The 24,733-nt window shown below is 53.5% G+C and overlaps 11 protein-coding genes across 11 annotated transcripts; 4 read left to right on the forward strand and 7 right to left on the reverse strand.

Annotated features, from left to right (window-relative positions):
* Positions 1 to 206: 206 nt before the first annotated feature.
* LTS14_007438 (uncharacterized protein) lies at positions 207 to 1,499 on the forward strand (the record flags this gene model as incomplete). The annotated part of the gene is made up of 1 exon (XM_064840130.1): positions 207 to 1,499. One exon carries the CDS (start codon positions 207 to 209, stop codon positions 1,497 to 1,499), a length of 1,293 nt encoding a protein of 430 aa, XP_064692451.1.
* A 1,922-nt stretch (positions 1,500 to 3,421) lies between these two features.
* LTS14_007439 (uncharacterized protein) lies at positions 3,422 to 5,578 on the forward strand (the record flags this gene model as incomplete). The annotated part of the gene is made up of 1 exon (XM_064840131.1): positions 3,422 to 5,578. The coding sequence occupies one exon, from the start codon at positions 3,422 to 3,424 to the stop codon at positions 5,576 to 5,578; it is 2,157 nt and encodes a 718-aa protein (XP_064692452.1).
* A 285-nt stretch (positions 5,579 to 5,863) lies between these two features.
* LTS14_007440 (uncharacterized protein) lies at positions 5,864 to 6,241 on the reverse strand (the record flags this gene model as incomplete). The annotated part of the gene is made up of 2 exons (XM_064840132.1): positions 5,864 to 6,109; positions 6,143 to 6,241. The coding sequence occupies 2 exons, from the start codon at positions 6,239 to 6,241 to the stop codon at positions 5,864 to 5,866; spliced, it is 345 nt and encodes a 114-aa protein (XP_064692453.1).
* A 2,323-nt stretch (positions 6,242 to 8,564) lies between these two features.
* On the forward strand, positions 8,565 to 9,224 carry LTS14_007441 (uncharacterized protein; the record flags this gene model as incomplete). Its single annotated transcript, XM_064840133.1, has 2 exons — positions 8,565 to 8,589; positions 8,692 to 9,224. The coding sequence occupies 2 exons, from the start codon at positions 8,565 to 8,567 to the stop codon at positions 9,222 to 9,224; spliced, it is 558 nt and encodes a 185-aa protein (XP_064692454.1).
* A 419-nt stretch (positions 9,225 to 9,643) lies between these two features.
* LTS14_007442 (uncharacterized protein) lies at positions 9,644 to 12,689 on the reverse strand (the record flags this gene model as incomplete). Its single annotated transcript, XM_064840134.1, has 5 exons — positions 9,644 to 10,500; positions 10,551 to 10,890; positions 10,941 to 11,698; positions 11,755 to 12,465; positions 12,524 to 12,689. 5 exons carry the CDS (start codon positions 12,687 to 12,689, stop codon positions 9,644 to 9,646), a joined length of 2,832 nt encoding a protein of 943 aa, XP_064692455.1.
* Positions 12,690 to 13,986: 1,297 nt separating this feature from the next.
* MPG1 (mannose-1-phosphate guanyltransferase) lies at positions 13,987 to 15,199 on the reverse strand (the record flags this gene model as incomplete). The annotated part of the gene is made up of 3 exons (XM_064840135.1): positions 13,987 to 14,006; positions 14,066 to 15,133; positions 15,187 to 15,199. The coding sequence occupies 3 exons, from the start codon at positions 15,197 to 15,199 to the stop codon at positions 13,987 to 13,989; spliced, it is 1,101 nt and encodes a 366-aa protein (XP_064692456.1).
* A 710-nt stretch (positions 15,200 to 15,909) lies between these two features.
* Positions 15,910 to 17,938, reverse strand: LTS14_007444 (uncharacterized protein; the record flags this gene model as incomplete). Its single annotated transcript, XM_064840136.1, has 2 exons — positions 15,910 to 17,054; positions 17,116 to 17,938. 2 exons carry the CDS (start codon positions 17,936 to 17,938, stop codon positions 15,910 to 15,912), a joined length of 1,968 nt encoding a protein of 655 aa, XP_064692457.1.
* A 558-nt stretch (positions 17,939 to 18,496) lies between these two features.
* On the reverse strand, positions 18,497 to 20,022 carry LTS14_007445 (uncharacterized protein; the record flags this gene model as incomplete). Its single annotated transcript, XM_064840137.1, has 2 exons — positions 18,497 to 19,283; positions 19,355 to 20,022. 2 exons carry the CDS (start codon positions 20,020 to 20,022, stop codon positions 18,497 to 18,499), a joined length of 1,455 nt encoding a protein of 484 aa, XP_064692458.1.
* Positions 20,023 to 20,807: 785 nt separating this feature from the next.
* Positions 20,808 to 21,770, forward strand: LTS14_007446 (uncharacterized protein; the record flags this gene model as incomplete). Its single annotated transcript, XM_064840138.1, has 1 exon — positions 20,808 to 21,770. One exon carries the CDS (start codon positions 20,808 to 20,810, stop codon positions 21,768 to 21,770), a length of 963 nt encoding a protein of 320 aa, XP_064692459.1.
* Positions 21,771 to 21,965: 195 nt separating this feature from the next.
* On the reverse strand, positions 21,966 to 22,481 carry LTS14_007447 (uncharacterized protein; the record flags this gene model as incomplete). Its single annotated transcript, XM_064840139.1, has 2 exons — positions 21,966 to 22,257; positions 22,321 to 22,481. The coding sequence occupies 2 exons, from the start codon at positions 22,479 to 22,481 to the stop codon at positions 21,966 to 21,968; spliced, it is 453 nt and encodes a 150-aa protein (XP_064692460.1).
* Positions 22,482 to 22,888: 407 nt separating this feature from the next.
* On the reverse strand, positions 22,889 to 24,730 carry LTS14_007448 (uncharacterized protein; the record flags this gene model as incomplete). The annotated part of the gene is made up of 1 exon (XM_064840140.1): positions 22,889 to 24,730. One exon carries the CDS (start codon positions 24,728 to 24,730, stop codon positions 22,889 to 22,891), a length of 1,842 nt encoding a protein of 613 aa, XP_064692461.1.
* Positions 24,731 to 24,733: the final 3 nt, after the last annotated feature.

Below are 24,733 nucleotides of genomic sequence, written 5' to 3' on the forward strand. Positions count from 1 at the left end.
ATGATCCATGCTTCAGGCCGTTCCCTTGCCGTTGCTGGGTCTTCGCTTTCTTGACGTGGTCCTTGACCTGTTGTCAAACAAATTCACCACTATCTATCGATCAGTGGAACTGCATGGTAGACGACACCGCAACCTCGCAACTCGAGTGCCGCTCGTGTGCATGTGGACACGCACTTCAGTATTGCATGATAACAACAACACCTACCATGGCAGAGAGAGTCGGAACACCTCAGGGAATGGCACTGGAGATCAACAAGCATTTGACTCTACCACCAGCAGCACACGAAGCATGTCTAGCATGCCAGACCAACATTGAGAGACAGATTGATCAAACTACTCATCTCTTCCAAGGGACCGGGCAAGACAGTCTTCCTCCGGAAGGCGCCACGTTCGTGGAAGGAGTATCTGCACAAAGCCATCCGGCACATGCTCAAGCAAACTCTCAAATCGAAAACGTGCAGACAGCTGTGAAAACGAAAAGGCAGTGCTGGCAGCGGCAGAGAACTGTATTGATCCCGCGTAATATCGATCAGAAATGGCGGGCGCTCGGAAAGCTGGAATGGGCCCTTCTGCAGGAGATTCGATCAGCTGACGAAGCAGTCGAGGCAAGTCGATTAAGCCAAGTTTGTGGCCATGAGTCTGATGACTGGTTCATGGTGGATAGAGTGGACTGTGCACCGCCAGGAACTAGCGGCTCCTTCGAAAGTCACTTTGATCTGCTAAGTGACAAACGAGATCAGAATTGCGCAGAAGCCGATTGCTCAGCATCACCGGTGGTGCTTGAATGGTATCTCAGAAGATGTGGTGATGCGTCGATAGCACGAGAGCGATTGGCGGAGCTCGAAGACAGCTCTTGGGTAGGTTCGATTTTTCGAATGCCGAAGATCCACAGTGAGATCAGGAGGCGCATAGTTTGGCATGCAAGCAAGTCGCTTGCAGCGTGGCTTACACTATCCTGCGCTTCAAGCTTGGTAGAGCCAGCTGCAGCATATCCGATCGAACCGGGAGGCTACCACCATGAGCGGCCGAGCAGCTTAGAAGCCGGCGACCAGACCGGAGGCTCGATGCCATACCTCGCCATCGTGGTGGCAGCGATTGTCTTCGACTCTCTGACTGCCAGAAGATGGCTTCCAGAACGACACATGACGGCCTTGATCGGATCAGCAGTCCTTGGGCTACTATGGGCGGCGTTGCGACAATCTGGTGAGAAGGCAGAGTACATGCTGCCGACATGCGGCGCTTTGTGGCTGGCATCATGGATCGTGCTGGTCGGAGCTAGCGCTCGCTGCTTGCGGCGGCGTATGGTGTTTGTGACCTTGGCTGTCTTCATTGGTGGAGGCGCGCCGGTGCTGGCCTTGTCATTCCTTTCGGGACAAGATGCTCCAGAGGCTAACCCGACCATCACCTTGCTGTTCCAGACTATTGATCAAGCGGGTTTGCTGATGGAGACAGCCTGGACAGTAGCCATTTTCCTGGTACAGCAACTGTGCGGTTGGTGAAAACCTCACCCCTATGTTCTTTGCAATGTTGGGATATGAGCCGGGGCATTCAGTTGTAGCCATTTTGTGACGACAAGACTTCACAGTGGCCCATTTCGCGGCCATTATGAAGTATCGTCGATATCAGTACATATGTCGTGCCAATACACTCCAGCCATATGTCGAAGTCTCGCTGCACAATCGATGGCCGAGTATGACTACATGTTCATGGTGCCTTATCTTGAGCGCCACATAGACTTGCACAGCAAGATTTTGCAGAAATTGAGCAGCTTGGTTCTTGACGAGGATTCGGCTTCGCGCGTAGTCGCCACTTAGAGGTACCTACAGCGAGGCCGGCCTGTTTCCGTGCCTTGCCGGCAAAAACCCGATAAGCTGATTGCTGCTTCAATAAGCACAAACACTTGCTCGCCTGCGGCTTTGAGGAGGGCGAATGGGACTTGTTGTTCCTCTGCCATGTTTGGGTAGTGAATGGAAATAAGTGAAGTGGCGCATGCGAATAATGGTTTATGTGGTGACTGGATGCTCTTGCCAGAAACATCGAGAATGATGCAAGCGTGACCGAGACGAGCACGGACCGCCGGCGGTTCACGTGCTCAGCCACCGCCCGCAACGTAGCAGCCTAGTACTTAACCAGGCTGTTCTGCCACCTGCATTCCTCATTCTTACATCCCCACCCAAATAACTCTTCGACTTCCACAGCAAGTCAAACATAACCAATTAATCACACAAACACGCATTAAGTCAACACACACACTACCGTCACGATGCAGATCTTCGTCAAGACCCTCACCGGCAAGACCATCACCCTCGAGGTCGAGAGCTCTGACACCATCGACAACGTCAAGAGCAAGATCCAAGACAAGGAGGGCATTCCTCCGGACCAGCAGCGTCTTATCTTCGCTGGAAAGCAGCTTGAGGATGGCCGCACCTTGAGCGACTACAACATCCAGAAGGAGTCCACGCTCCACCTCGTCCTCCGCCTCCGTGGTGGTATGCAAATCTTCGTCAAGACCCTCACTGGCAAGACCATCACTCTTGAGGTCGAGTCTTCCGACACCATCGACAATGTCAAGTCGAAGATCCAGGACAAGGAGGGCATCCCACCGGACCAGCAGCGCCTGATCTTCGCTGGCAAGCAATTGGAAGACGGCCGCACCCTCTCCGACTACAATATCCAGAAGGAGTCGACACTCCATCTTGTGCTCCGTCTTCGCGGTGGCATGCAAATCTTCGTCAAGACACTCACCGGCAAGACTATCACACTCGAGGTTGAGTCAAGCGATACAATTGACAATGTGAAGTCGAAGATTCAGGACAAGGAGGGTATCCCACCAGACCAGCAGCGCTTGATCTTCGCCGGTAAGCAGCTCGAAGATGGTAGGACGCTTTCCGACTACAACATTCAGAAGGAGAGCACGCTGCACTTGGTGCTGCGTCTTCGTGGTGGACAGTAGATGGGGAGTGGAAGAGTGAGCGAGGCGTGAGGCAATTGGCGGATGGCTTCTCTGACGATTTTACGAGCGATTTGAGCATGACTGTTGCCTTCTCATTGGCAGCTGCTAGCCTCTACACACATCTGTAGCATGAATCCAGCGGCCTTCGGCCTGATCTGACTGCATCATCCGTCTCCCGCTCTCCTTCTCACGGAACGCGAATGTCTTTGCGTCAGTAGACTGTGCCAGAAGTCGAGGCCATCAAGCAGTAACTCATTAATTGTTGTGACATGCAATCGCCACCTTATCGTGGTGAGTCAGTCGTGGTGGCGTAGTCTGGGCTTCGGGCGGGCGCCTGCTTGCAACACGTCGAAACTACATGTACGAAACACAACTTCGCTCACGTGCGCGTTTCCACAACTGCCACCGTAGACGATAAGAACACGCACGAGCGAACGTGTCCAGCATGCCCACAGTAGGTGACTAGCAATGCATTCGCCGTCATATTTTTTCCACCTCAAGCTAGAGCTCTACCCTGCACCTGCTGCAAGCGCCCGCACGAACAAGAGATTGACTATAGCACACGCAACCACTGCCTTCGTACCATCCCACGACACCGATATCTTCAGGTCGAAGCTACCCACTCACTCCACCAGCAGCTGGACTGCCAAACGAGCCGAGACGCCGAAGAGCACAGCCAGCAGTTCCGACACCTCCAAGTCACCACCCCGAAACTCCTCCAACGAACGAGCAGAGTCCCATGGTGATGCCCTCTTACTGCCCGAGCGGAGTTCGAACCTACGAGATCTCCCACCGCCGCCATCACCAGCTCTCACACCCGCCAAGCGCTCCAACGAGAAATCGGCAAGAGATTGGAGGTACGAGGCTGTCAGTATCGAGAGCATAGAGATGGAACCTCAAACACTGTCAAAGGGCGCCAAAAGTGCAGTGACGGGACTACATACCAAAGCGGTCTATCAGCCTTCGGATCCGAAGACGACGGATGTGGGATTCGGTGTCATTCACCTCTACCGTGATTCGGAGGAGTCGGTAATTCTTGGTGATGACTACACTCTTGCGCGTCCACGTCTCGATAAGGTTGCCGCCTCTCGCTCGGCAAGTGGCCACAGCCATGGCCATGCTGCAGAAGAAGACGCCTTCCCGACAGAAGACTGCACCACTCTCTCCATCCTCGCCGTACCCTCATGGATGATGCCCTCCGATCTCCTTGGTTTTGTAGGCGATCAAGCACGAGAAGAAGTATCGCATTTCCGCTTGATCAGAACAGGCAGAGCGAACAAATATATGGTCCTCATGAAGTTCAGATCGGCGAAGAAGGCTAAAGAATGGCAGGCGAACAACAATGGTAGATTGTTTAGTGCTGCGGAGCCGGAGAACTGCCATGTAGTGTTTATCAAAAGCGTGGAGTTCTTGACGCCGGATGAGGATGTTGACGGTCATGACGGGAGTTCTTTCCCGGGAAACATGAATGATCCTTTCACGCCTGCTCGGGTTGTGAGTGGCGGCATGGCAAGGTCAGCGAGCAAGAGTCTGACGAGCAAGCCACTTGCGCCTCCACCACCAAATCTGAGAGAGCTGCCAACTTGTCCTGTGTGTCTGGAGAGGATGGACGAGACTACTGGTCTTCTTACCATCCTCTGCCAGCATGTATTCCACTGTGCTTGCCTGGAGAAGTGGCGCGGGAGTGGTTGTCCTGTCTGCCGATACACGCACTCGCCATCTTACACTTTCCCATATCCACGACCAGATGGCACAAGCTCAGAGGACGATGCAGATCAATTTTGCCGCGACTGCAACATCAACACCAATCTCTGGGTCTGTCTCATCTGCGGCAACTTAGGCTGTGGCCGCTACGATGGCGCCCATGCGCGAGCACATTACGAAGAGACATCTCACTGCTACAGCATGAACATCACCAGCCAGCACGTCTGGGACTACGCTGGAGACGGCTACGTCCACCGCTTAATCCAGTCGAAGCAGGATACGAGCGGCAACAAACCCGGTGATGTGGCTACGCAGATGAGACATGAAAACGAGGCGTTCAGGGCTGAGGGCGCGGATAGTGTGCCAAGGGAGAAGATGGAGAGTATGGCTACCGAGTATACTTATCTTCTCACCAGTCAGCTGGAAGGTCAAAGGAGATATTTCGAGGAGCAGGTTGAGCGGTCGGCGGATAAGGCTGCCAAAGCTGCTTCGAAGGCGAGTACGGCTGAGCAGACACTTTCAGACGTCCTGGAACAGCTCAAGGATCTGAAGACCCATCAGGAGGACTCTACGACCCGGATGAACAACCTCGAGACCTCTCTCGCGAAATCTCTGGCGGCAAAGGAGCGCTTCGAGAAGCTCTCCCGAACCATGACCAGCCAGCTCCAAGAAGAGAAAATCATGACCGTTGGTCTTCTGGCACGAATCAAGGCCGCGGATGAGAAAGTAGAGGCGGAGAAGCAGAAAGTCGAGGCCGCCGCGCAGGAAGTCAAGGAGTTGCAGGAGTCGAATCAGGATTTGATGGGGTTTCTGAGCGGGCAGGCGAAAGTGGAGGTGTTGAGGGAGGCGGGTGTGGAGGTTGATGACGGGAGTGTGGGGTTGGTGCAGGGGGGTAAGGGGAAGGGGAGGAAGAAGAAGTGAGAGGTTTGCGACGGCATTTTATTTTGCATGAGCTGTTTAGCGGGAGAATTGGGACGGCGTTTATCATGAGGTGCTGCGCGCGAAGATACCCTAGGAGTGATTAAAATAATGAATGTGGAGTTCTTGGGCGCGATATACGTCAACATTGATTCGGAAGTAAGAAAAAAAATGAAATATCGTACACTCTCCGGACTGCAGCTTGTCCACTGTAGTACTCTCGCGATCTTTGCAATACTCTCTGTTAAATCATACAGACAAGTGCATCAAAGCAAAAAATCAGAGACTCTACTCCTCCAGATGCAAAACCATAGGCGGGCCTCCCACCTTGCCCTTGGCGAAATCCTTCAGCTTCTGATGCGCTTCGCAGCTTTCATCATAGTACTTGACGTCGTCCATGCTGGCGAATTTCGTCGTGCTGATGAGGTTGAAGCCGGAGTTTCGGGGGTCCGAGACGGGTTTGTGTGATGATAGGGAGAGGATGTATGGTTTGCCGTCCTTCACCCGCGAAAGAACGTGATTAGTTGACAGACGCTGTGGGCTACAAGATACTGGTGGTGAAGATACCTTTTGATTGGTTTCTCGTATTACATCGTATTGGTCGATCATGCTTTGGATGTCGTTCTCGTCCGTGATCCTGAAGCAGGTTATACGTTGGACGGGCATCTTGAGTTTGATCCTGATGTGGAAGTGGCGGAGGTTGTTAGCAGTATGCTGTGGTGATATCAGGTAGTATGGTCTCGTCGTAGATTGATGCTGTAGAAAGTGTTTGAACATGCTGTTCAAGGGTTCATTCGAAAAGGAGATTGTATATTCCTACAATGTCCTTATCGTTCATTTCGTGACGACATATACTTTCGGATGGCGTTTGGCGGAGTCCGAAGAGATGTCTAGGATTTGTGGACTGCATCGTGGTCGCCGTTGTTGTTACAGACGGAAACCACGAAATGCCTCCTATCAACGACAACATCTACAAAATAAGGATTGTCCCACCTTAAGGGTGAGTGATGAGGTGCGGTCTGGAGAATAGAGAGAGGTGGAGCCTCGAGCACTGTCCTGGGCATTCGAAGAAGAGACGGAAATGCTGGCTCGTGCACTTTGTGTGTGAACGCAACTTCTGCACCCGTGCTGCTATATCTCATGCCTCCATGTTTGACATTCGCTGTGCAATGCTCCCCTTCGTCCTCCGCCCCTTGCGTATGCCAATTAACCGCCTCCAGTAGTCTCCAATAGTCTCGGATGGGGCCTCAGGTGCAACAAAACCTCACCGCCTCAACCTGCATATAGAACCGGCGCGGCTGCTGCGCTTATCTGTCACCACAGGCAGCGCGACAAGCATGCAAAGCTTTCCCACTACCCCTCAGATATGACACTGAAGACGTCTACGGCTGAGTCCGATCCCTCTTCCACGATGAAAGAGTTCTTGATCATCAAATCCCACTTCTCGGACAGTATCTCCGCCATCTGCGCTGGCGAAGTTTGGCGGGCAGCACCGTCCCTGCATAGACGTGCAGCTTGTGGACAGGCTAAGTCATCTCGACCACTGAGCGCATGCCACAACGACTCCGGTTCATGCGTACTTTGACGATGCGGATCCACCTTCAATGCCGACCAGGAAGCGCGCCGACAGTGGATCCGACAGCATGGCAAGGATTAATGACTTCGTTCTCGTCGTGGCGGTCTCGGTACAACCACCTGTCACGCGAGACTGCGTGAGCGATGCTGGTCCGTCAGTATGGAATCCCGGACGCTTACTCACGTTACCATGCAACTACGCGAGATACTCGGAGCTCGGCCGGTGGCTACAGGGTTTCTCTTTGCAGAGTCAATGCGGCCCGAGGACAGATTGTGGCTGCAGTGCACGCTGTTCAACTGACAACACATACCTATGCGCGACTTGCGGGCCGCGTTATGATGGAGTTTGGCAGCTGCTTTGGGTAGGACGAAGTGCTTCAGGTGAGGTCGTCTGTGGACGCACGAGCCTGGTTCTACGATTTTGAGGCCCAAGCTGACATGCCAATTCATGCCCAGTGCTGCCTTGTGTACTTCATACGACTTCCACGTCATGCTCTGGCTGATTATGAACCTCGTCTCTCTGCATATCTTGAGGACACGGCGGCCAATGCGACGGCAGATCTGCACCTTTGACGTGGTCCAGCAATGCAGTAGCCTTGAGCTCACGCAACCTTAGTGCGCTTGCGCCGCCGCTTGCATCCACCTTCTGCAGAGTCCAATGCTTCGACTTCCTTCTTCGACACGCTTACCTCCATTCCTCTAAGTACCCTTCGAGTATGGAGTGATGCACGACATAGCGTCCGGCTTGACGCCAAAATCTACCGCTGCATTTGTACCTGACACCGTGACAGGCACATGATCCTCTCTTTGCCGCTCTGACGGTCCTAGCAATGCTTGTACGCCCTACTGGAGCAAAGTCTGGGCATCTGGCGATCTGCACCTGGAAATTTGTTTAATAGACTATTCTGCTGCGGAGCTCATGCTCTACGCGGCTCGATCCTCGTCGTTTGCTGGCCGTAATGCACGCCAGCACATCAAAGATGGGGCTCTATCTGTCGGGCAACGATTCGAAACCTCATTTGCAGGCTGCTCTGCTCTCGCCTCTCTGGCTACCGTCCGTTTCGCTGGGTGCATGTGTACCCGCTCACCGGTGTCCATTCGGGTGTGGTGCACTTTCATGCTTTATGCCCTGCCTTCCTCGACGACTATATACTGCTTGCTGCACCACCCATTGACCACGCTCATCTGCTCATGCTTCTCGGGCATTATTGACTGACGCAGACTGCACGCATATATATTGCATAGAGGCGTTGGCGTTGATCATCTTCGGAACCATTAGTGTTTTACAACAGCTATCCAGACTCAACCAGATTCCACTATACGCACATATCCGCATCGGTCTGCTGGCACACCACCAAAGCCACGCCGCCACGTACGAACATCCACGTCGATCAGGCAAGCCATTGGCGTAACCATGTTCTATCTTTCCTACCTGCAGAGTGAGTATTTGATGATCACTGCTACTCTTAGGCCTTCTTGCATGAGAGACATGCTCGGTTGTAAGAAGAGAGTGCATCAATGTTGACGATAGTGTCTCTTAGGCGTCTGTACCCGCCGCCATTGGCCAGCCCCAGCCTACGAGGCCTACAGCAATTCACAAGGCTGGTTCTGCAAAGTCCGAGTCAACAATCGAGAGTACTCAACCGATGTGCCCTACCGTACCGAGACCCAAGCAAGAGAAGGCGCAGCCACAAACGCCTACATGATCTGCCGGAACTTCTCCCACAATGACGGCATGTACCCTGGCAAAAGGCCCGGACAGCGATCTGCCAGCGGTGCAGTCCAAGGTCTACCAGTAGCCATCGGCACAGGTCGCCGCGGCAGCCGAATGACAGACACATCCTCCACATACGAATCAGCAAGTTCAGAAGGCACAAGTAGTGGAGGTAACAGCCCACGAAGTCCCGGAAGTGGCTTCGAGCAGCAGATGCAGCAAGTGACGGCTACTATGCCGCGAGCTGCCCCCACTCAACGAGCTTCTCGCTCGCAGGGTTATGTTTGTCAGTGCCAGCGAGCACCTATATACGCATACGAGCGCTGCGGTCTTTGCTTGCGGGAGCAGGGCTGGGCGTGATTGGTCAGCAAGTGGGAACGTATCGGCGATGGAGGGACATCAATGCATGGGAAGATGGTGCCGCAAGGCATGTCATGATTTAACGATATACGAACATGTTCTGATTTTGCGTCTCTGGGTGCTTCTGGAAAATGCGGAGACACACAACTGGTATCACAGGACAGTGGTGGCACTCGAGACCTTCTGCTTAGCATTATGTAGTCATCTCAGTCTAGGCTATGGGCGAGCAAAGTAATGACTTGCATGGGCTTTTGATGTGGTTGACACTGCTGCAGACGTTCTGACTGTAGGATGTTTCTTCATTGCATATGTACAGTCCCGTTGCTCGATCACATTTATCATTATGCTCTTGCTCATCTCGTCATGCATACATCGGTCCGTACCAAGGTACTCTTTCCAAAAGCCTGGCATCATTACTTTCATGCCCAGCCTGATTGAGTCGGCGGCCCGCCGTGACCCCAATTGTTGTTACCAGCGTGCTGCCAAGGACCGGGAACATCACTGCAGCCAGGCGCACCAGGGCCATGGCCACTTGGGCTAGCGGCAGTTGTAGCGCTGTACGCGGCGGGTACGGTAGTTGTGGCACTCATGCTAGCCATCATGCTGCTGCTACCCGACATGTAGCTGGCGGGCACGGTAGCACTGGCTGGTATCATGCTACCGCTGACCACGGTAGACATTCCAGAGCTCATGCTGGCTGGCATGCTCATGCCAGCAGAGCTGGTCTTGTTGCTATATCCAGGTGGAGCCATTGACGCAGAGCCAGAGCCGTAGCCAGAACCAGATCCGGACGAGCCAGACAACGGAGTGACGGTAGTGTTCAACCAGATCTCACGCGAAGAGTAGCCGGCCATGACACCAATGGCACTAGTACCGATAGTCCATTGCTGAGTATAGCGATCCCAGTAGCTGATATCACGTCTGGTGAGACTGAAAGTCACGGTCTGGCTAGCACCAGGCTGCAGCGTAATCTTCTCGAAACCACGGAGAACTTTGACTGGCGTATAGTCCTCATTTACTGGCTGAGGTAGGCCGAGATAGAGCTGTGGGACTGCTGCGCCTGCGACAGAGCCAGTGTTGGAGACTGTCACGGTGGCGGTATATAGGACGTCCCAGAGAGCTGGGTTACCACCAGGGGCGATAGCCTGCTTGGCTGGTAGAGCAGTGTAACCGGAGCCTGTGGCAGTGACTGCGAGGTTGGACATGGAGAACGTGGTGTAGGACAGGCCATAGCCGAACTCATATTGGACGGGCTCATCGAAGTAGTCGAAGTGGCCTGGCTACTGTTAGAGTCACATAAGTCCCGCAACTGACGTTGATACTTACGGTAGTCAATGAGCAGACGCTCCTCGAAGTTTGACTGCCACGCGTTGGGATCCGTGGTAGTCAACAGCGCCGTAGAGTTCTCGATCGGTGCGAAGCTGTAGTCGGACTCGTTATAAGCAATGGTATAGGGCAGCTTGCCACTCGGGTTGACATCGCCCCACAGCAAGTCGACAAGAGAATTGCCAACTTGCTCACCTGGATAGTGAGCAGCGAGGATAGCCGTGACGTTCGGGTTATCTGCAAATGGCATGACGTTGAGACCACCGGAGTGCGTGACGACGACTGTATTGGGGCAGCTCTTGGCAACAGTCTCGACAAGGGCAGTGCCGTTCCAGTCGACCTGCAAGATGGTTAGCACTCAATACAATGACTGGTGTTCGGGTAGCTCACAAGCAAGCTCGGCCGATCATATCCCTCCGTCGCCCACGTCTTGAGGAAGACAATACAGACCTCCGGTGGCACCGGAGCCAAGATGCTATAGCCGCTAGCCTGGTTGACCAGTGTGTTGTTGAGGACATACTGCACCAATGCCTTAGGATTATACGAATTGACCTTGTTCTTGATGGCCTCGAGAGGTGAGACGACGTAAGTGAAGCGACCAGTTCCGGATCCACCACCGCTAGGTAATACACCAAATTCGAACCCGACATTGCCGAGATCGCCGTCGCCATCGAAGTACAAGCCATCAGTGGGCTCTCCAGCATCGTTCCCGAAAATGCCAATATTGCTTGGTGTTTTCAATGGCAAAGTGTTGTTTAGATTCTTAAGCAAGACAGTACCAGCAGCACCAAGCTCACGAATGGCTTGGGCATGATCGTCTCTTACGTCGACATTCGCTGGGCCGAGGGTGTAGTTAAAGGCGTAGTTGGCTTCGGGAAAGAAGTTCAAGCCGCTTGAACTGGCGTCGACTCTGGGGTAGGAGGCGCTGTTCTGCTGGAGAAGGAAGTAGGGAGACATGATGCGGCGACACATGTCGTCCAGGCGATCTTCGGCGAGAGTGCCGTTGTTGACTGCCGCCGTGATGTTCGGGCCGAAGTACGTAGGAAGCTGAGTTACGAAGCCAATCCCGCCGGGCATGTCCATGTCGAGGCCGGCGTCCGCAGCTGGATAGCCAGAGTGTGTTGCCTCCCAATCGGACATAACGTAGCCTGTCTCTCACATCAGCATGTGTCCATTTCCCAGCACGCCGGCTCGATGTATTCACCTTGGAACCCAAGTTCATCCTTGAGCAGACCGTTCAATGTCTTGCTGTTCTGGCAGCCGTACGACCCGTTGATCCTGTTATAGCTGCACATGACAGAAGCCACACCACTCTTGACCGCATTCTGGAAAGGCCAAAGGTAAAGTTCGTGCATGGTGCGATCGTCGACATTACTAGACACAGCCTCGATGGTCTCCCCAGCCTTGGTGACACTGGGATTCCGCTGCGTCTCTTGCTCGTTGCCGATATAATGCTTCGCACATGCCTGGATACCAGCAGACTGCATACCCTCGATCGTCTCGGCGAAGAGCTCACCAGTCAAGAAAGGATCAGGGGAGAAACCTTCCCAGCCACGACCTCCGTACCCTGATCGGCCAAGTGGTCCAGCGACTGGTCCGAGGGCTACATGAGCGCCTTTACCCTTGAACTCCTGAGCCATGTCCACGCCTCGTGTGCGAGCCAGATCTCTGTCGAAGCTGGCTGCGACCGTCAGTCCTGCTGGAAAGACGGAGGCATATGTTGCTTCACGAATAGCCAGTGGGCCATCCTGCAGGCACAATCCATCGAAGCCGAGTCTGTAGATAGGACCAATATTGCCAACGCAGGGACCAGGTGCACCTGTGACAAGCTGAGCTTTCTCCTCCAGTGTTAGTTGTGAGACGAAGTTCGAGGCTTGCTGGAAGGCAGCTTGCCAGCCCTGGCCGGTGGCATTGGCTGTGCAATCATGTTAGTAGACTCGTGATAAGAGTGCTGTAGCTAGTGAATCGCTTACGGGATGGGTAGACTGGCGGACTGCTGTCATAGTCAGTCTGCTCCCAGGTAGGTCCAGCTGCTGAAGGTCCACTGCCAACTGTCGTTGAGTTGGTCTGCGCACTCACGTCAGTCACGGCAGACAGCAAAGCGATAGTCGCAAGCAGCTTCTCATACGAAGAACGCATCTTGGAGGAAGTAAAGGCAGTACGAAATCGACTGCTAAGACCCTCCAATGAGTAGTGCTGTTACTCTGCCTGTCTCAACCTCATTTACCATGGGCATCCGCAAACATTTTGTAGCAGCCATCCGGCATCTCATCGGCGACACGAGTGGGGTTCATGGAGCTTCATACTCCGTTGTCCTCACAAAGTCGGCAAGGGCGAACTGTATCCTGCTGATCGTATCCCCTACTGGGCAGACCTCACGTCGCGTGGTCAAAATTCCGTCCCTCGGTCCAGGAGCTAGATGATGAGTAGGGCTCAAAATCAGCTCCACGAGGTGCCATCGTACATCACTTCAGGGTATAGCGCGGGGAAGCTTAGTCGATATGATGGCATGGCGCATGGTACCTGACGGTGTAGTGTAGGTCGCTAACGTCGATAGCGGTGCCTGCTTGAGTCATGAGAGTCCGCAAGGCTCCGTTCAAGCTCATGAAAGCCAGACTAAGGCAAGCTTGGGAGGACGGGAAGATGTGGGCGAGAAGTCAATCTGTTGAAGACCGCTTCTGGTTCCAAACTAGCAAGCCATCTGTCGGCATCATTGCAAGCACACAGAGTGGCGAATCATCACTGTACTCGACCTGGAATCCAGATGGTCCTCCTATGGCATCTGCAGGAATTCGTAGATCCATCCCAAGTGATGAAAGTGAGGTCAAACAGATCCCCGCACTCTTCTCCGCATCGCTTGCTGCAGGCACCATCCGAAGTTTCGCCGTAGCATGAACAAGTCCCGCATCGTCTGGCTTCTCGCCCCGGGTCAAGAGCATGCGAGACTCACTGGCATTTCATGCCGTCAAACGATGCCGGGAACACTCCATTCGGGAGCCAATAGAGAGTCCTCACAACCAGCGGAATACGAGCAAGAGCAGAGAATCAAAGTGCCGCTCACCGCGAAGTTGGGCCGATGTGTCGCCGTCCTAATGTCCTTCACGGAAGCATGTGGGATCGTACCGCAAAGCTTAGTAGACGATTCCCTAAACGCCGGCGCCCTGGAATTGAAAGGGAGAACGAGAAAAAGAAGAGGGCAAGCTGCACAGAAGAGGAAGAGATTATGCCGTCTGTTCTCGCACAGCTGTACCTTGTATGTGATGTATGTATGCATGCATGCCTTTCTGCGCAAGACCCCTGCTTTTGCTCTTACTCTTGCTTTCACGACCAACGCCTGGTACGCCCCTGTAATGCCCCCCTCGCACACCCTGCCGTGCGTTTCACCCACCCAGACCAGGAGGGGAGACTCGTGATGTATTGCCGTGCTATATCATGCTCACATGATAATCGCAGGTGCTGCAGAAACGTTAGTACCGCATTGGTTCCCAACCAAATAGTGGAGAGGGAGAACTCACTCTCAACATTAGCCTTGATACTCTTATGTGGCAGCACACTGGCACCATTGCAGTACACCTCATCACCAATGGTAACATCGTCGCCTAGTACCGAGACGTTCTCCAACCGCGCCCATCTCCCTACTGTTGAGTTCCACCCGACAATCGTGCTCTTGATCCACGCGTGCTCCTTGACTTTACTACCCTGTAAAAGCACACACCTCTGTAGCCTGACGCCATCCCCAATGACCACGTTAGGGCCGATGGTCACGTTTGGCCCAATTTTGCAGTTCTTGCCAATTGTCGCCGATGGGTCGATCATGACGTTGCCGCCGTAGACGTAGGGTTCACTGTTGGAAGTGAGGAGTTTACTGTTCTTTTTCGTGAGAGAAGAGAGGTAGAGACAGGTTCCACTGAGGAAGTCCTTGGGTTGTCCCACGTCCATCCAGAATCCATCGAGGTCGAAACTGTGCAGTTGACCATCCTTGACGATTGCCGGGAAAGTTTCCTGTTCGATGGAGGTAGGGCGGAGTTCGATGCGTTTTAGCACGCTGGGGTTGAGGATGTAGATACCAGCGTTGATGCGATTGCCGACGAACTCGACAGGTTTCTCCACGAAGCGGTCGATGCGGGAGGCAGAGTCGGGCTTGTGCACTACGACACCGTATTTACTCGGCTCCTCGACTTTAGTCACCACAATCGTCCCCTCATTCCCATGACTGCGGTGAAACTCCACCAGCTGCTCAAATGGGAAGTCACAAATGACATCCGAGTTTAGCACGAAGAATGGCTCGTCCCCATTCCCCAGCGTCTTCTCAGCAAGTTTGAGCGGGCCCGCGGTGCCCAATGGCTCGGTCTCGACGGAAAAGGTGATGTTGATACCGTATTCCTTCTCGTATTTCTTCAGAGCCGCGGTCATGATTTCGGGCCGGTAGTTGACGGCGAGGACGATGTCTGTTACGCCGGCGGCGGCGAGGGCCTCGATTTGGTGGAGGATCATGGGTCGGTTGCCGAATTCCACGAGCGGTTTTGGGAGGGTGAGAGTGAGTGGGCGTAGACGGGTGCCGAAGCCGCCGACGAGGATGAGTGCTGTACATCCGATAAGTATTGTTTCATACCTACATCCTGACGGTAGACGATACCTTTCATTCCCATGATTGCGGTGTATGTGTGGTTGTTATTCGATTTATCTCAAACTCCTTAGAACCAGCTTCCTCCTCGTCAATGCCTTTGCACGTGCCTGTGGGGTGGTGATGGAGGTGTATAGCGAACGTCTGTGGTCTTGCGATGGAGTACAAGACCAATTGATTGATGGGTGAGTCGATTGGTTCAGTAAATTTGGTATGACCAGGCGATTATTTCATTCAATGCCAGGCGGTCTGACTAGCTTTCCACAACTTTTTAACAGTAGCTGCGTGTCCTCCCTCCCTTCTACTTCTCTGGACCCTGACGAACCACCAAAAACGCAAGCCCGCGCTTCCCATCGTGGGCCGACGCTAACCCGCGAATATCTCCCTTTCCTCTGCCATCCGGCCAATCGGTTACGCCGCCACGGGACTCGTGTTTCTGGAAGTGTTCTATTTGTATAGTATCGACTTCGTATGCAGAACACTTGGCGACACAACATCACTCCGAAACCATATCCCCTGCCATCCACACAATCGCGCGCGGGATGTGAGATGAGACTTCACATTGCGCATAGCAGCGTTACTGCAGACAATAACCACGAATAATAAGAATGGAAAAGACTGCCTACAAACTCCAATCTAACTCCCTTCCACCATCAAAAAAACCAAGACACGCATGATCCTCCCTTCCCATCACTCCCGAGACATCCCATCTTTTACAGTATCACTATCGCATGTCTACATCTCATCCCGAAAAATACTAGACTTATGCCTCAACAACAGCCTCGCCGCCTCCTCATGACTCGAATTCCTCCTCACCTTCTCATCAACCCTAGTCTTCGCAATCCCATAAATTAACGCGCACATCATGCAGAAAGCGGCAATGAAGCCGAGAGAATACAGGATGGGCGACTGACTGACTGTATCGAGCATCTGGTTGCCGCCGAGATGGGGTGGTAGACTGCCGTTTGCGATGATGTGTTGGCTGCTTAGGGGTTGGAGAGTAGGTAAGGCGGTCATCTCCAGCCCTAGCCCTGGACCAGTACCAGTGTCCGTGGTCATAGCAGTAGTGGTGGTTGTCACTACCGTAGCGAAGGTGATAACCCCATGCAACGCACCTGCATCGACCTCTTCACTCAGACCCCTCTTCCCAATACTCGCCATCATTTCCGCATACGCCTTATCCGCATCGGCAATCCCCTCCGTCCCGCCGAAATTCTGCGACAAAGATCCCTTATGACTATTCTGCTGATGAAACTCATAAGAGTCCTCTCCTATCGTCTCGGCCGTCTGGTCTTTGTTCAATTCACTCCAAGCGATATCCGCCGAGTTCGACCCGGTTTTGGGATTCGTAGAATCAACGTCGATGGCTCCTGCATTCTTGGACTCGTTCACGAAGTCGGAGTTGGAGACGCCGTCTTTGTCTGTTACGAGGGACTCGTTGCTGGTATCCTTGGAGCTGTCGATGTCGACTTTGGATGTTGAGCCGTCCGGGGTGCCTTTGGTATTGGTTTTCCAGTTGATGGCGTTGTGGGTACCGGAGTCCTGGTGGTTGGTGTAGTTGCCGGCTTGATTGTGGATGTCCTGCGAGCCGTGAGAGGCGTCATCGGTCTTGCCTTCGAAGATCGTACTGCCACTTCCCGGACGAGTGCCGCTGACTTCGGTGGAATTGCTGGTAGGTGGTCCTGAGGTTTGCTCGTCTGCTTGAGGGCTGCCGGCTGGCGGGCCGGCAGCTGCAGGAGCGATCGCTTGATTGGTGGCCAGTGGGTCTACTGGTCCAGATGGAATGGCTTTGATGGCGCTGACGACATCAGTACCTTGAATCTTGCCTACGATGGCTTTGCCGTCATTGTTGTCGTGCTGGTTGTGGTAGTCGTAGATGCCTGCGCATAAACGAAGTCAGCAGACCATCTGCAACACCATCGAGAAGAGTTTAGTGCTTACCGCCAGAGTTCAACACATCAGTGTTATTATGGCTGCTCTCGTCCAGCCACTTGCACACGCGAGTACCATCGCCTTTCTGGAAACATGTCTTTTCTTGCTTGGGTGGGCCTCCTTGCTGGCCTGGTGGGCCTCCAGCTGAGGAGTTGCCACCTTGTGGTGGACCAGGAGGACCACCAGCGTTCGGATTGCTACTTGGCTGCCCACTCGGCTTACCCTGAGCTGGCGATGGCCCACTCTGCTTCGGCGGCGTGGTAGCACTCGGCTGCGCAGCTGTAGTAGGAGCAGTATCAAGCTTCGGAGCTGTATCAGGCTTAGGCGAGCCTTGAGGCTTGGGACTACCAGTCGCAGGTGGCTGCGCTCCCGTAGTAGGAGCTGTATCAGGCTTAGCAGCAGTATCTGGCTTTGCGGCGGGAGTAGCACTAGGCTGAGCGGCGGTCGTGGGAGCAGTATCAGGCTTTGGAGAAGCAGGAGGATCAGCCTCGGATTTAGCACTGGGTGGTGGAGCTGTAGAGGAGGTTGCAGCAGCAGGATCTGGCTCAGTCCAAACACCTCCCTCAGTCTCCCAGCTTGGTGGGACTGCTGGCACAGTTGTGCAACTCGTGGTCGCGGAAGGACTCACCACTGGCGCCGGCATGGAAGTTGCGCTCGATTGAGGATCCATGGACGGTGCTGTGTCAGGCATGGGTTCAGCTTCGCGCGCTTGCAGCTGGGTGATGAGAGTGGGTAGAGCCTCACGAGGAGCTGGGCGGGTTAGGGACGATGTACTGGCTGTGTAGGAGTTGTCGGCGTATGCCTGTGCTGCTGGAGTGACTTGTGGCGGCATAATTTCGAGGTATCCAACGACCGGCTAGGGCCCAGATTGAATGAGTGTATGGCGTTCCGGCACGGGAAGGAGCACTGAGGAGAAGAGGAGTCTACAAAGGGACGGGGTTGGATTTTGGTGTGCGCTCGCCATTGTGAGAACTCCTCTTCGGGTGCAAAACTTGTTGTGACCATTTAGACAGTGCTTATAGGCTATTGTGCGTTGCCTGCTTGCTAGATCGTGGTTGCTATATAAGCCATGTCTTCCCTGCGTCCACTGATAAACTGGAGAACGGTCATTATGCTGACCAGCTTCTGAGTTTAGCGACGCTACATACTGGACAGCACCTCAATGTTTTGGCGAGTGTGCAACGTGGCACATCGACAGAGATCGTTGTCATAATTGGCATCATTGATTTTTACACGGTATCTCAGCTCACATAATCTCCCAAAACATACACACATACAGTAGTAGTATCGCTGACCTCATCACTCGTTGAGCTCGCCCTTGTGTCGTTCCCGAGGAGATAAATTGATGACTGGTGTCGCAAAAGTCATCGTACAGGAGCAGAGGCGCGTTTTATCCATCAATGCGTGGGAACTCGTCGTCCATCTGCCACTGATCGTCTTTCAAGAGCTCCATGCAGACATTACCGCCCTGAGCCGCAGCCAAAGCATCGTTCAGATGCTTCAATGCTTTGGAGACTTTGAGGTGACACTCATCGAGTGTTCCTTCTTCGAACTCCGGATACCTGGCATGCTTCTCCAATACCTCGACTTTCTCCTCCAAAATCGTATCAAGGACCTTGATTTCGAGGATGCCACGAAGCTCAAATAACACTTTGATCCCTGGAATCCTCGCCGGATTGGCGCTGTAAATAGTCCCATATTTTGATTGGTAATGACGCTTCTTGACCTTGTGGGCAAGGTCACCATGCATGATGATGGTCAGCTTGCGCAGGCCTGTCAGCTGCTTGAGGAGCGGGTACGTGATGTCGACGAGGCCAATCCCGCCACTCTTGACGTCGATGTAATGTATCGTGAGATCCCGCAGGCACTTCTGGCGTCCTGGCCCGATGGTCGTGAGAAACTGGTGTAGATGGGTAGTCCATTCGAAGTTGAAGGCATTGCTGTGGTAGAAGATGCCAAACGCTTCGTTGTAGATCTGGCGATTGACCTCGAGCAGCCTCAGAGCAGACTCCGGAGGCGCAAAATACTTTTTTGCTCGCTTGTTCTTTGGTTGTGATAGTGGTTGGCGGACACTTGGCTGGACTTGCCCCTCAAAGCACAGCAAGAGCTCGTAGATACGGTTGCGAAGCTCAGGGGAGAGCGAAAAGAACGGAAAGTAAGACTCTTCGGGTATGGATCTATACAAGGTCAGTGAATAGACAAGGTCTAGCAGCATCGGAGCTGCTGATTCGGACATGCCATGACTTACTCGGAAGGAGCGGAGAGCACAGCCTGGCCCATGAGTTTCGGGGCAACCTGTGTTTCCAACACGCCGCCAGGAATCGGACCACCACGATCTGCAGAGTCACCAAACTTGTTGCGCTCGATGAAGTCCACCTTTGGATACGGACCCAACCTGAGGAGGGCAGCAATGCCCGGGAACTGCAAAATAGCGAGACATTGCTGCGCCGTCGGATCTCCACCTTCCCATGCAAAGCGCTGATGCAGTCTACGACTACGCAGTAGCTTCTGAACCATCGCCTTCTCATCGACCCGAATGGTGAGTTCGCCCAGGCACTTCAGCTTACGGAGATTCTTGAAGTCATAGCCTGCACCTGTCGAGTTCTGGTCCCACGTTATGACAAACTTGCGAATGAGCTTCTGGTACTGAGGTGCAATGAGCAGTAGTAGCTGGTAGACGCTGCTCGCATTGGTGCTAGCGAAGACGTTTTCGCTGAAGTAGATGGGGCCAGCCTCTTCCTCAATGTCGTCGTTTACGTGCAGCAGAGCAGGGAACACGCTCTGGTACCAGTAATGACCTGTTCCACCGTAAGAAAGGCGGCGATGGTCCGAGCCTGTGATAGGGTCGTCCTGTAGCAGGTGCAAGCGGTAGATGCGTTTTCGCACCGCCTTTGGGAGATCCAGAAATGTCGGCATGACGATTGTCGTCTGTGTCATATATCGCAAGTCGAAATCCCAGCGGATCTAGACAACTTACGCGCGGCAAGGTTGCTGGAGAAGAGATGTAGTTACGGTCAAGAAGGGTTCTACGGCGACACGTCTGTGTTCGGCGCTTCCCGCCCACACGTGTGTTAGGAAGTCACGTTCGAGCAGAGCATGCAAGAACGTGAACATGTCACACATGACTGACCGAAAGGCTGCTTCACACACTTACCTCAAAGTCTGCTTTGTTCGCCCTGAGGCCGCCTTCATGCAGGCAGCCGAATAACGCGCCACGTCACTCCATTGTCAACCAACGCATTCACTAGTGATAGTGATGTGGGGCCGCTGAAGGCGATGCGTGCCTACCACATCGAGCTGTGTAGGCTACCAGTGCTTTGTGACCTGCGGGAAGTGAACGGTGAGAAGTGAAGCGAAAGCAATAACTAAAGAACGAGCGACCGCAGTGGAGCAGCACAGCACGCTAGGCCTGTTCCTGTCAGAACGCCACACCAGTCGTACCGAAGTCTATCTGCGAGATGACGCCGTACGATCCTAGTGCATATCAAAATTGTTTCTCTAGCATGTGCTTACGATAAGATACTGTCATCCGCCTTCAGCAGCCGAGGCGACTCGGGCTCGTTCGGAGGCGGCGATGGCGACCCAGTTGAGCATGGACAACACTAGTCAACCAGACTCGGATTGTTGGCCATAGAAATGGCTCCTTCACTCTGCTTCTTCCATAGGAGAGCACATACTGCCTCACCACTGTACATTCCACGATGAGCACCTTTGGCGACTATGAGGCAGTCCGACAGGATATTGCCTCCCTACTACATCAGCCTGAATACGATGATGGGTCTGCTGGACCAGTGCTCGTCCGTCTAGCCTGGCACAGTGCAGGGACTTACGATGCTGAAACAGACACTGGCGGCAGCAACGGCGCAGGTATGCGATATGAAGCCGAAGGTGGCGATCCTGCAAACGCCGGCCTTCAGCATGCCCGTGTCTTCCTTGAGCCTGTGAAGCAGAAGCATGACTGGATCACATACGCCGACCTATGGACGCTGGCAGGGGTGGTAGCTGTGAAGGAGATGGGTGGTCCGGAGCTCGAGTGGAAGGCTGGTAGGACAGATTATGTGGACGACAGCAAGCTGCCACCTCGAGGCAGGCTACCAGATGGTGCAAAAGGAGCCGATCATATAAGGTGGATATTCTACCGCATGGGCTTCAATGATCAAGAAATCGTTGCGTTGTCTGGTGCACACAATCTTGGAAGATGTCACAACGACCGATCTGGCTTCCATGGTGCATGGGTGCCCAGCCCGACTCGCTTCTCGAACACGTACTTCCGGCTGATGCTCTCAGAGGACTGGCATGAGAAGACCTTGGACAACGGTGTACGACAATTTGTGCACTACGACGAAGATCTTGACGAAGAGCTCATGATGCTGCCTACAGACATCGCACTCACGGACGATCCTGACTTCAGACCATGGGTCGAGCTGTATGCCAAAGATCGAGAGCGCTTCTACATCGACTTCGCGAAGGTATTCGCCAAGCTCATCGAGCTCGGCATCACTCGAGACGAAAGTGGAAAGGTCGTCAATGGCGACAACGTCCGAGGAGGATATCACGCTGCGCCGAAAAAGAGCCAAAAGCCTGGCAAGCCGTTGGGCATGGATCGATACGGAGAGGCAGAGCCGTTGCGGAGGGAGAACGGAGCTTTCAGGGCGCGGTTGTAATTGTATGATATGCAAAACGCACCACTGGCATAAATCCTAGACCCTGAACTTACACCACTAAACATATACAGATAGATTGTAAGATGTACAGCACACCACGACGCCTACCCAAAGCATGCTTTCTCGTCATGGGTCTGATCACCTCCGATGACCCTTGATATGATGCAACTTACGCTCTAGTATCCCCTCGATTGATTATAGACCAGGCCTTCCAATCGAATCTGTGTTGATCGGTCTATCGTCCATTTGGCGACGTCCTTGCTGGCGCTTCTGAACATCCACCGGATGAACCTCACGAAGATGCTCAACCATCTTGTCCTTCCTCGTGAACCCGTACGCCCCGCTCCGATGGCAGCCTGCCTGCGTGCAGTCCACTTTTGCAACACTTCCCGTCTTATGGATAACTTCTACGTGTCGTTGGAGATCGGCGTGGCGGGAGTATGCCTGCGATTCACAACCAGAGTACAAGCAGATGTAATTTGGTGTTCTGTGCTTGGTTAATACTTACTCTATGCTGTCTGAAGATCTGGTCTAACAAGTATCTACTCACTGGGCTGGTAATGGTGGCTGTGTATCGCTGGCGCTGGCTGTCCGTTGCGAAGGCTGGTATGAGGATGCATAGCGGGAGGACTGGTAGTAATCATAGCTACGTTGTTCTTGGTTCGAGTTTGGCTGTGAAGGATCACGAGCTTGTGAGTACGGATCTGCCATTATCGAAGGATGCGACACTATGTTCTGTCTTCTCTCACGGTGTCAAGTGCTGGGTTGGCTTGTCCTTCTCTTTGAACCTGGGATGGCAGATATGGCGATTACACTAAGCTAATGGATCACATGTGCCCATAAATATACATGGATACTTGACGGTCTAATGAGGCACCGGTGAGACGACCGACCAGTTGACTTGACAGTCACACACCAACCCTCGTTTGCTGATGGCCGCTCATGACGTGGTCCAATCAACTCCATCGATTTCAGTATGCCAGCAACCGAATTAGATATGTGGAAGGTCAGCTGTTGGCCGATCCTGGGGAGTTTACAGCAACGTGCTTGCATATCATGCATGCATGACAGCTGCTACGAGAGCCTACTGCGCGGGCCTATTAATACCAAAGGCTCGATCACGGTCCACTACCCACCCTCCATCTCTCATCCAAGCCTTCCACCCTCGGAAAGTCCAACGTCCTACCAACAGGATTCTGATTCCCTCTCCAAGTCGCCCACAGACTCCTCTGTGTATGCAACTTCATATCAGCCGACTGATCATACATTGCAAGATCCAGTACCTCTCTCGACCGCCAACTGTCTTCCTTGCCTTTGCCAGCTGGCTTCCAGGGTGAGAAATGTACCGGGTCTGGATGACGGTCGAGGAAGGATGTGAAGGCTAGATCCACGACGGCGCTCTCGACGCCGGCGTAGATGTGTGGTGAGTGTGGCGAGGATGAGGCGAGGGAGTAGACACTGCTTTCCTGCGAGCGGCGGGACCAGTTATTGCCCCCTCCACGACCAGGGTATGTGGCATTGGTGGGTTTGAGGAAGAGATTCCAGTTCTTCGTTCTACTAGGTTGCGTAGGCTTGGCCTCTGCGGGAGTGCTTGCGTCCAGGTAAATGTAGCACTTCCGACCCATTCTCATATCGAAGAATTTAAGTAAGCTGTGCCGGCTTGTGCCTGCTACTAGCGTTTCCTGACCTCGTGGCAGCAGACTGTAGATCGCGCTATCGTCTGTCGGATCAGTGTAGGACTGCTCAAATTCTCGTTTCGATCGTAAGTCGTGGAGGCGAATGACGCTGTCATATGCACCGGAGAGGAAGACATCGCCTGTGGTGCTGCCGCCAGTTGTGCTCGCGGGCGGGAGCGGCACGATAGGATAGACTGAAGAGGTGCTTTTCTTGATAGTGCTCGGCACTGCTACTGCACTCGAGATCTGGTCGAGTCGTGCACCGTGTATCGCTTCTAAATCGTTCTCCAAGCTAAACTTTCGCAGTGGGTCCTTGTCAATACCAGTAGCACTGAGGTTGTATACGTGTATTGGCTCGGACGACGGCCCGATGCCAGCAGCGAGTCGGTGTGGCGACATGAGCTGTGCAGACCAGACCCGGTGAAGCCTTTGTCGTTCGCCGTTGGGAGTTTGTGGAGCAAGTATATCAATGCTACTCAGAGGTTCGATCTTTGTGGCCGACATATCAACCGAGTAGATGCTGACTCGTGAATCGCCCATATTTGCTGCAAGCAGAGAAGGCTCAGAGGGTCTCTGTAGTAGCGAAGTCGACCGTACAGATTGGCCTTGGGTGGTAAAGTACGTGATAGGGACCGCAGTACTGTCATCGCCTGGTATCGAGAGCAGCTGGAGGTCACCATTGGCTGTCCCTGTGATCATTCTCTGGTTCCCCCCCATGCCATCATGCTCAGGCCTGAGCAGATGTAAGGTCGTGATATCATCCCGCCCTTCGTGCGCGCTCAGTGGCCGATATGTCAACCATCGAACATGTTCACCTCTACTATCCCGCTTATTCTTGCGTATACAGACTTCGGCACCTGCACTGAACGCCAGTGTCTCCTCTCGATCTTGCCACCTCGACCCAATATCTTCGTACACATCAAGCTGCGGCGTGTAGCCAATGGTCTGTCCTCTAGGCTTCTTCCATCTCTCTACTGGCTTGTTGCCTGGAAAGGCACGTATATTGCCCTGAGGCTCAATATATCGAGCTACGAGGCCCCGTCGGTCCCATGCTTTCGACAAGGTCGTCAACGTTCGTGAAGCATCTTTGTAGGATGGCGAACAGGATGGTATCAGCGAGGGAAAGTGTGTACGAGCAAAAGTCTGCCAGGCATCCTTCTCCACGAAGGTATGTAAGGCCTTGTTGGTCTTGCCCAGACAACGTAACGATCGCGCTGATGGTAAGTAGGTTGTGATATGGTCCAGTAGCTCAGGAGGGAAGTCTGTCAGGTTGGCCTTCGCCATGGT

This window comes from Recurvomyces mirabilis (genome assembly GCF_035927965.1).
Source record: "Recurvomyces mirabilis strain CCFEE 5264 chromosome Unknown scaffold_20, whole genome shotgun sequence".
Taxonomy (NCBI): domain Eukaryota; kingdom Fungi; phylum Ascomycota; class Dothideomycetes; order Mycosphaerellales; family Teratosphaeriaceae; genus Recurvomyces; species Recurvomyces mirabilis.